The sequence below is a fragment of the Selaginella moellendorffii genome, unplaced genomic scaffold, assembly GCF_000143415.4.
Source record: "Selaginella moellendorffii unplaced genomic scaffold, v1.0 SELMOscaffold_3, whole genome shotgun sequence".
NCBI classification, from domain to species: domain Eukaryota; kingdom Viridiplantae; phylum Streptophyta; class Lycopodiopsida; order Selaginellales; family Selaginellaceae; genus Selaginella; species Selaginella moellendorffii.
This window is the reverse complement of record NW_003314264.1, coordinates 2897377-2907427: the sequence shown is the minus strand read 5'-3', so window position 1 is coordinate 2907427 and position 10051 is coordinate 2897377. Positions and strand designations below refer to the sequence as shown.

Sequence of the window (10051 nt, the reverse complement as noted above, 5' to 3'; positions counted from 1 at the left end):
GAACCTCATCTTATGACGAAGCTTAATGGGAGTATTCATTTCTACATCGATTATCATCTATTAAACAAAGTGACGATCTCGGATGTGTACCCTCTTCCTCACACCATAGTTGCAACTAGACATGCAAACGTTCCAATGTGTCGACGTTTAAACGCCATTTAAAACATTTTTTTCAGGACAATCCAACGTTTACATGTTAAAGCCTAAAATGATTAAGAAAACACTAATATTTACTAAAGACACTTTAATCTGATATTAAGTTTATAAAATGTAACTGAATAATATACTAAAACAAATGAAAGAAGAAGCCGTTTTAGTCGTCTTCCGATTCCAAATCATCTTCCATTCTGTGAGACACAAAATCCCTAGGCCCCAAAGTGGTGCTGGAAGGGTGCCACGTAGTAGTGGCCGAAGCGAAAGCCAAACGAGCGTAACACGTTTGGACTAAAAGCTCCGCCTTGAAAGGTCGAGAGCGGGAGTGGAACTCCCAACGAAGTGCTCGAGGAACAAGCACAAAGAGAGCAATAAGTGAGGCTCCAAAAAAGGGACCCAAAAGGACCAACACATGACACGTGGAAGTGTCCGAGATGGACCTGAGTTGGAGTTCGAAGTGGAGTCCGAGAAGGACCCCGAGGTGGAGTCCGAGGTGGACCCGAGAAGGACCCCGAGATGGACCCGAGATGGAGTCCGAGATGGACCCAAGATGGACCCGAGATGGACCCGAGATGGAGTCCGAGATGGAGTCTGAGATGGACTCGAGATGGAGTCCGAGATGGACCCGAGATGGAGTCCGAGATGGAGTCCGAGATGGAGTCCGAGATGGACCCGAGATGGAGTCCGAGATGGACCCGAGATGGAGTCCGAGATGGACCCGAGATGGACCCGAGATGGGACCCGAGATGGACCCGAGATGGAGTCCGAGATGGAGTCCGAGAAGGACCCGAGATGGAGTCTGAGATGGAGTCCGAGGTGGACCCGAGATGGAGTCCGAGATGGAGTCCGAGATGGACCCGAGATGGGACCCGAGATGGACCCGAGATGGAGTCTGAGATGGAGTCCGAGGTGGACCCGAGATGGAGTCTGAGATGGAGTCCGAGGTGGACCCGAGATGGAGTCCGAGATGGAGTTCGAGATGGACCCGAGATGGAGTCCGAAGTCGAGACCGGGACCAAGACCGAGACCGGGACCGAGACCGAGACCGAGATCGGGACCGAGACCTAGACCGGGGCCGAGGCCGAGTCCGAGTCCGAATCCGAGTCCAAGTCCGAGTCCGAGTCCGAGTCCGAGGTCGAGTCCGAGTTCGAGTCTGAGAGGGTGAAAGCCCAAAGCGTTCGTCTCCCAGACCCTGGGGGGTTTGGTGAGCTCCAAAAGTATAGTAGGGGGGAGGACTGCAGTGGAGCTAGTTTGGCCAGGAAAGGTCAGTTTGGCCCAGGAAGGCTAGACCTAGTGTTGGGTGATGAGCTGCCCACTGGGAAGTCCAAGACTAGAGTGAACACGGACCGACAAGCGGGGTAGCTTGGTGAAGTGTTCAAGAGCCGGCTCTAGTTCCCCCGGGAGATCGACTGGCCGATGCTCCCAGTCCAAGTGTGGGTGGCACTACCTACTTGGATACTTGTCATGGCTCAACGGAACCTCGCTCTAAGCCCATGGCTAGAGCACCTAAAGGCGAAAGGCAGGGAGAGTACCCATGAGGCTTGCGTAAGGCCACGGTGTTCCGAAATGTTGTCCCGAAGGCCTAGACTGTGGAAAGGCAGAGGAGTAGTCCTCTGGTGTAGTGACTAAGGATACAGTCGTGTGGTGAGGAAGTCCCAGAGGACCGTGGGACTTAGTGGTCGGGCCTGTGGGTCTCGATCCAGTGGCAGTGTTGGCAAACACGGCCAGGGGCAGAAAGGGACTTAGTGGGGACTGATAGAGGGATATTGGGGAAGGCTATTCCCCTTGTCGGTGGGCATCCTAAGGATGCTAAGGAGTGGATCTAAGATGACCACTCACGAATGGTTTGCCTAGTCTTGGAGAGCCAAGACTGTGATGCAAGTGGTATTGGACTACCAATGTGGCAAAGGTGATTGGGCGTGGCCTTAGCGTAACGGGCTGCCATGTCGGTGGTACCTTTGAGTGTCGGTCATGGGATCGGACACGTGGAGCACTTGGACCAAGTGCAAATGTTGAGTGGCATGGATGCCATTCTTGGGGCTAGCAAGTCCCAAGTCTTGGATTGGACTTATGGAGGTTGTAAATGAGACTCCTCCAAGTGGTCGAAGGTGTGGTTAAGTGACTAAAGTAGAATGGAAAATTTAGTCGTTTACACATTCCTTCATCGATGCTAAATTCCTCAGCAGCCTGATTTGGTTCCTCAAAAGCTTCTTGCAAATCCAAAATCCTCTTCCAATGAGGCTCCAACTCCAACTTATCTATATCGATCTCTAGCATCCTCAAACCTTCACTCTCCAGCTTTTGAGTAAGCCGCAAGTTTGTGTGAATGTAAACCAGCTTCTCAACATTTTTGGGAAGCAAGTGGGACCTGCACTTTGTTTGTATCAAGCTCCATGAGCTCCAATTCCTCTCGCATGGAGAAGCACAAACAACCTGGCTTAGAATCTGGAGAGCCATGTGACGTAGATTAGGCATCTCTAAACCAAAAGAACTCCACCAGGTTACTGGAAACTTTCTGGTCTCCTAATCCTTGGCAGCAGGTAACCTTATTTGCCGTCTAAGCTGTTGCCGAAACCTCTCAAATTGTGCCTGCAATCTCAGCTGCAAGTCCAGATCACCTCAGCTATAAACATGCATGTACTCCAGCCAGTTCTTGCATGCCTCATTGTCCAGCTTGTTGTTCTCCGGGTTATCCCCCAGAAATAGAGGATGAAAAGCAAAAGCAGCTCCATGAATGACATTGTGCATTTGATACCACCTTGCCTCCTTCAGACCGTGTGATTCAAGTAGGAAATCCTTTATTTGTCCCACTTCCTCATATGCATAAATTCCATTTTGAGCTCCTTCATCCATCTTCTCAATCAGCCGATCAACAGCTTCAAAGATGAGGCCTGAAGTCGCCCCCTCCTGATCAGCGAGCCGAAGAACTCGAAGTAAAGGTCTGAGCAAAATTAACAAATTCTCGCACCACTCCCAGAACGAGTCATCGAGAACACGAGATCGCAGCTCCAGGCCATCCGGCTTCTTAAACTAGTCAAGTCACTCCACCATTCTTTGAAGCCCGGAAAGATTCGTGGTCTCCAGAAGTTGAGACATCACGAGAAAAATATAAGCAAACCACGTGGTCATAGGCTTTATCAGGTCCCATTTGCAGAAAGTTCTATAAAGAGCTAGAACCCATGGCTTTGAGGTGATGAAGGTAACTATCTTCGCACAGCCATCGACGAAAGGCTGCACCCAAGACAGAGCTCCAATATCTTCGAACAATAAGTCCATAATGTGGCAAATGCAGCGAATGTGTACAATCTGTGGAAACTCCTGTTGCAAAAGCTCCCCCATGACCATGTAGTTGCTTGCATTGTCCATCACCACCTGCACAACGTTTTCCGCACCAACCTTGACAATCACTTGTTTCAGCTGCTTAAACAACCATGCTCTGGTTTTCTTCGCGTTCTTGCTGTCCACAGCCTTCAGGAAAATTGAGCCTCTCACAGAATTGACCATGAAGTTGATAAAAGACCGCTTCTTAATATCAGACCAGCCATCCGTGACAATGGTACAACCATATATCCTCCAACTTAGCCGCACATCTTCAAGCCACTTCTGAACGTTGTTGTAGATTCGCTGTAGCTTAGTTGTCCGCAACTTCTCACATCCCATGAGGTTGTCAATCGCTGGACGCCCCACTTTTGCGGCAACTTTCAGCATTCTCTTCAAGTTGTCTCTTCGGATTGTGTTGAAGGAGATGTTCTTGGCAAAGAAGAACTCTACAACAGCATCATCCAGTGCCTCAGCCAAAGCAGTATAAAAAAATGTCACCAAATTTCCATCCGAGGATCTGTGTTTCGCTACTCTGCTTGTCCCAACACTGGACCAGTTCTCCATGCTTGCTCTGCTGGCCCCCCTGAACCTTGTGCAGCTTGCTGCAGTAGTTGCCCATCATCAGCATCTGTTGGGTCTGCTAGCTCAAAATTGGAAAAACTGCTGCGAGCTTTTTTAAGAACCTCATAAGGGATCTCCCTCATTGCCTTACATGTTTTCACACCTCTTGCCCAAACTCTAGCGAGATGTGCTCGCACTCAGTCCGCTCCCCGAGTGTGAATCTCATGACAATACTTACATGTCCAATGCCACTCTGCTCGTATCACATGCTTCCAGCTCTAGCATTTGCGACATCCTGTCATGACCACAAGAACCCTAAAGAAACCCTAAAGAAACCTTTGTCTTTTTTCGCAAATAGTGCAAACGCGTTGGGAGTTTAGAATGGCATTTCTGAACGCGTTTAAAATGTTACGTTTTTTAAGTTTCACACATTTTTTAGCAATTATGCCTCACACTGCTGATCTCTTGAATCGTCTAGGGCTAAGTTGTTGGTTTACCAAGCTAGATCTTACTTCTGGGTACTGGTAAGTACTGATGGCCGAAGATGATATTCCTTAGACTGTTTTTTGTACACCGTTTAGTTTGTACGAGTTTTTGGTGATGTTGTTTAGTTTGAACAATGCTTCAACAACTTTTCAATGGATGATGAACGAGGTTCTTTGCGATATGCCAGAGGTGACTACTAACTTCATTAATGATGTCTTGATTCACTCGGAGGGGATGTAGGAGGAGCATATTCGTGATGTCTATAAAGTGTTGGATAGGCTACGAGACATTGGTTTAAAGCTGAAGTGGTCGAAGTGTGTGTTTGGGTCCAAGGATACGACTTTATCTTGGGTACCATATTTCTCGTAAGAGTTTGCAAATTGATCATGACAAACTTGTGGCTGTTCTAAAGTTCTTTACTCCAGAGTGTATGAATGATATGTAGCGCTTCCTGGGCAAGGTGTAGTATCTTGGTTATTTTGTGGATCATCTTTTTTATCACACTGCACCATTGCGAGCGTTGCTGAAGTCATCAACGTCATCTTTCATCTGGTCTTTGAATTTTGAGCGAGCATTTGTGGATTGCAAAGAGTTATTGACGACTCCTTCAATTTTGGCATATCCTAACTACACTCGACTTTTTATTTTGCATGTGGATGTTTCTGATATTGGTTTTGGAGGTGTGTTGATGCAAGAAAGCCCGAATGTGCCTGGTCAGCATCATCCTATTGCATATATAAGCCGTATGTTACAACCAGTAGAAATGAACTACTCCATGACAGAGAAGGAGTGTTTAGCTGTAGTTTAGGGTTTTGAGAAACTTCATGCATATTTACATGGTTCTCGAACATTACTTGAAGGTGATCATGCTGCTATTACTTCATTATTAAAGCAAAAGAACCTGGTTGGTCATACTACTCGATAGTTTTGAAGCTTTAGATATATGATTTTGATGTTATTCAACGCCTTGGGAGTTCTATGGTTGATGCTGATACCCTTTCTCAAGCTCCTCTTTCTTCTCCACTCTCTTTTCATGTTTCTAATGAGCCTATTGTTTTGGTGTCTATGGATTTTTTAGATAAGGATTCTGTGCCATTAGCGGTTGTTGTACTCGACGTTCAGTGTCTGCAAGGTGTAGAGCAGGATCTACCTTCTCTTGATAAGGTTTGCGAGGCTCAAAAACTTGAGCCACAGATACAAAGGTTTTGAAATGGGTTTGAAAATCCTGCATCACTTGTTGATAACTTGCTATTCTAGCATTTGCATTCTTAGTATTGCCTTAAAAATGGCCTTCTTTATTTTGTGGGAACAAATCCTAATGATCATTTATGGCTACTGGTGCCTTTTGTTTTTATTGCACGGTTTCTCCATACCTACCACGATTCTCTTGTTCTAGGTGGGCATATAGGACATTGTCGTGTGACCGAGAAGCTACACAGGTCTTTCTATTGGCCAGAAATGCGACGTGATGTTATCCAGTAGGTGCGTACCAGCGTTTGGTGCCAAACTTGTAATACTCCCCCTCGTGCTGCAGAAGGACGGTTGGAGTCAATTGTAGTTTCTCGTCCATTTGAGTTTGTGGCGTTTGATTTTATGGGACCTTTTCCATGATCAACTGCCGACAATGAGTATATTATTATTGCTTTTGACTATTTGACTAGTTGGGTGGAAGTTGGTGCTCTTGCTAGTGCCTCTGCAATTGCTGTTGGATACTTCCTCCTCAATCAAATGGTGTTCCAGCATTCTTGTCCGGAACGGATTCTTTCGGATAATGGTCTCACATTTATAGCTGAGGCATTTCATGTTTTGACGTCTTGGTTGGGGATATGCCACACTTTTGTGAGTGCTTATCATCCACAATCAGACGGTTTGGTGGAACGGCTCGTTCGGACGTTCAAAGGAATGATCATGAAGTATGTGAACTTTTAGCATTCGGATTGGGATGGTTATTTGCTATCTTTTCGATATGCATATGTCACAAGGGTGTAGAGTTCTATTGATACTTCACCATATAAACTTTTATATGGCCATGATCCAATATTACCAACGGAGTTAAGTTTATCTTCGCGATTGCCATGAGTTGCCAATGCTAGGTCGTGGGATCAATATTTGACAAACGTTCTTCCACTTGTCTGAGTAGAGTCTGCTGAATACTTAGGTCGCATACAAGTTGGACAACAACAGCGTTACAATTCTTATCATCGTCCACTTGCGAAGTACAAAGTGGATGATTTAGTATTAGTCTATTTTCCCCATCTTACAGTACGTGGTTTATCTAAAGGGCTCCTTGCTCAATAGAAAGGACTGTATCGGGTGTTACGGCAAGTTGAATTACAAGTTTATGAGGTTCGGCATAATGGCTAATAGGCTGATCCTCTAGAGATTGTGCATGTGCAGCAGTTGAAACACTTCATACAAAGGGATCAAGAGCAAATAATACCATTTACAAATCCACTAATGCCTCTTCCTGACGTTCCTCCAGATTCTAGCCCATCTACAAGAGAACCCTGATGGTCTTCCATTATTTCGAGAGGAGGGAATGATGTGAGGGCCAAGTGTACAGTTACGATGCCATATACTAATATTAGCATAGTGGGATTTTGATAGCCGTCAGATTAGTTTCAATCCGGACCACTTGCTCTTATATATAAGCTAAGTTTTTAGGTTAATTGATATGCACATTTTTTGTATTCCCTTTCCATATTCCAAGCACTCACAAATCATTCTTATGGATTTATGATGACATGCAATGAGATAACATTGATGTAAAGTTAATCTATTTAATTTCTTTTACAGTCATGTATAAGAGCACAATTTTTTATACAAGTCATGACATGACTGATGTGTTTGAAAAGGCATGGATACAAACATAAAACATTATTACATGATACAATAAATAATACAAGTCAAACAATATTAAAAAGCCATTTTGTCTAGTATGTGCAATGATTATTAATATATTGGGTTTCAATTAGGCTCAACGACCATCTATTAATTCAAGAAGTTACTTGATGAGATTCAAGATAAGTTTTTGCAACAAATAATCTAAGAACATATATATTCATTATGTTAAAGCCTATATGACTTTATAATTTATGATATGACAATGTTGAATATGTATTAAAATATTGGGATTGATGACATAAATAACAACTAAAGTGTCTTAAATAATAACAATCATCTGGAGCAAGTGAGGAGAAAGAAGCACTATGGATGAAATGCAATAAAGTGGTGTGATTTTACGAGCAAGACATTACATGGATAAAATAGTGGTTTGAAAGTGAGTTTGTTTGTGGGTGTAATGTTGAGCTATATAAACTCTATACATTGGAGATCAGTATAGGCTTTCAACATGGATAAGCTACTTTTCTCTTTATTGTAGCTTGTGCTAAAACCATCATTCAAACATCAACCCTCCTATACTTCTGAGGAGGCAAATGAGGAAGAAGAAATTGCTTTTACGCATCACAACATTTGGACCCATGAAAGTCGCATAATTCATCCTTCTGGACTTCCATCAGTTGATAGATCTGGTAGTGGCTTTGCAAAAGGAACCACCTGTGGTAATTGCTCACTCTAGAGGATCGAGCCTCAAATTTCCCGCTCGTCGCAATCTAGCTCACTCATGCAAGCAACACCGTCGGATCCCCACCACGAAAAGGTTCCAACGGAGAAAGATTTGGGTTACTACAACTAGCAAATAAAGGATTTAATCACTCAATTTCCTGTTGCAAGCGACCGCTCCTGGAAGAAAATCAAGAACAAAGAGCTTTGACCTCTAAAAACATGAAAGTTCCGCAAACCTCAAAGTGCACTCCAGTGGCTGATGGACTCGTGTTTAAGTCGCGACCCTTGTTCTTGTTCCATGACAAGTAGCTCGGATCACCGAGAGGCCTGGAATCCAAACAACGAGTCATTCACAAGCAATAAACCACGAGATCATACCTTGGACACTTGATCTGAATTCCTACAAATACCATCGCCATCGCAATGCTCAAGCCACCAACAACGAGATAAGCGATTCCCAGAAAATGGTTCTTGCCTCCCAGCCAGCTTGTGGTTGCCAAGACCAGCTTCTTCTTACCGTGGAAGCTGTAGACATTGTAGACGTTGTTTATGTCCACGGTGATCAAGTCCCCGGCATAGAGATCGCGCTCAATCTTCCCCCACAGCTTCCTAAACACCGGAAGTGCTGCAGTTCGCATCCACACAATGAGATCCTCATTCGCATTTAGCTGGAGTAGAAACAAAAATCTAGCATCAGTATGTATGTAAACGAGAATGAGAGGGAGAGATTTCACGTTTGTTACTTACTGGAGTATTGGGATCTAAGCTTGCTCCACCAATGATGCTACCGTTTGTAGCGGCGGGATAATTGTTTGGAAAGTTGGAAGGATAAACACTGCCACCAAACTTGTCTTTGCGATCGCTGTCCCAGGCGATGCCCTTCCTGTTGATTACGAGAGCCACACTGTTGAGCTTGAACGAGTATGTATCGTTGAACAGGCTCCAGGCGATGAGCCCGCACGGCACAATGGGCTTCCCAGCGATGAGCCTCTGTGGATCGCAGTTGGCCATGCTGCTCTCGCTTGCATTTCCATATAAAAGCTGCTGATCACTCCTGCTCTTTACATATCTGCAGGGAAGAATGAGTCCTGCTAGGATTTCTCAGGCAAGGACAAGTACCTCCGATGGTTTTGGAAGAAGTTGTGAAGCTCGTAGTAGACATAAATCGGCTTGGCCATGTTCTTAGTGACCTACAACGGTGGCAGTGAAAGATCTTGAAACGAAACCAAAAAAGAAAAAGAGGTGTGAATTACTGCTTGTGTTCATCCAAAGAAAAAAATGGCCTACCAGGAGCTGTCTAGTGCAAGCTTTGGCGGTGGAGATGTCCTGGATGTATTGGACCCGTGCTTCTTTTGTTCCAGCAGAAGGGATGCAAACAGTCTCGTACTGATCGACGATCTCCACAACCTGGTAGTTTTCTTCTACTTTTTTTTTTCTAAGGAGACTGAGCTATATATCTCACCTTCTTGGACGAATTCAAAGCGCAGGCTCCAAGTGGAATAAACAGTACACCAACAGCCATGAAAATCGATATCACCTGTAAGACAAGAAAAAAAATGAAGAAATCAGCCAGGAATTCGAGAAATGGAGAAACGAAGAAGAAACACAAGAACCAGATTATAATTCCACCAAAGAGGACGAGATTTAAGTCTAGGGGCTCTTACCCATCCTGTCGTGAGCATGGGCTTGCAAGCTGGAAGCTCTTGCTGCGTGAATCTAGAATCTAGAAGAAAGAACAAAATAAAAAACAAAAGAAACATTGTGATCTCTGTACTTCACCACTACTCACATTTCGGCCGCCTGGATTTCAACGATGGCGGCAGAGACGCCGTCGCGGCTGTGGACGTACTCGCGGACGAAGTCGGGCTCTCGGAACTACTCACCACCTCCATCGCCACAAAATCCCTAACGACATTGCTGGAAAAAAGAGCGGGAGGATCTCGTCTCTCCGGGCGAAAGAAGC

General features: G+C 44.9%; 2 protein-coding genes across 2 annotated transcripts; both read right to left on the bottom strand.

Annotated features, from left to right (window-relative positions):
* Positions 1–2772: 2772 nt before the first annotated feature.
* LOC112344189 lies at positions 2773–4038 on the bottom strand. Its single transcript, XM_024668490.1, has 2 exons — positions 3331–4038; positions 2773–3183 (listed from the first exon to the last, which is right to left on the bottom strand). The coding sequence occupies exons 1-2, from the start codon at positions 4036–4038 to the stop codon at positions 2773–2775; spliced, it is 1119 nt and encodes a 372-aa protein (XP_024524258.1).
* A 3928-nt stretch (positions 4039–7966) lies between these two features.
* On the bottom strand, positions 7967–9999 carry LOC9643572 (ALA-interacting subunit 3). The gene is made up of 8 exons (XM_002963316.2): positions 9878–9999; positions 9753–9811; positions 9551–9625; positions 9376–9495; positions 9208–9278; positions 8836–9157; positions 8467–8756; positions 7967–8415 (listed from the first exon to the last, which is right to left on the bottom strand). The coding sequence occupies exons 1-8, from the start codon at positions 9978–9980 to the stop codon at positions 8277–8279; spliced, it is 1179 nt and encodes a 392-aa protein (XP_002963362.2). The 5' UTR covers positions 9981–9999; the 3' UTR covers positions 7967–8276.
* Between the last annotated feature and the right edge of the window lie 52 nt (positions 10000–10051).

Coding starts and splice junctions, on each gene's coding strand:
- LOC112344189 (XM_024668490.1), bottom strand. CDS start 4,038: ATGGAGAACTGGTCCAGTGTTGGGACAAGCAGAGTAGCGAAACACAGA. Junction 3,184..3,330: donor TCATCACCTCAAAGCCATGG/GTTCTAGCTCTT, acceptor TGACTTGACTAG/TTTAAGAAGCCGGATGGCCT.
- LOC9643572 (XM_002963316.2), bottom strand. CDS start 9,980: ATGGAGGTGGTGAGTAGTTCCGAGAGCCCGACTTCGTCCGCGAGTACG. Junction 9,812..9,877: donor GAAATCCAGGCGGCCGAAAT/GTGAGTAGTGGT, acceptor TCTTTCTTCTAG/ATTCTAGATTCACGCAGCAA. Junction 8,416..8,466: donor ATTCAGATCAAGTGTCCAAG/GTATGATCTCGT, acceptor TTTGGATTCCAG/GCCTCTCGGTGATCCGAGCT.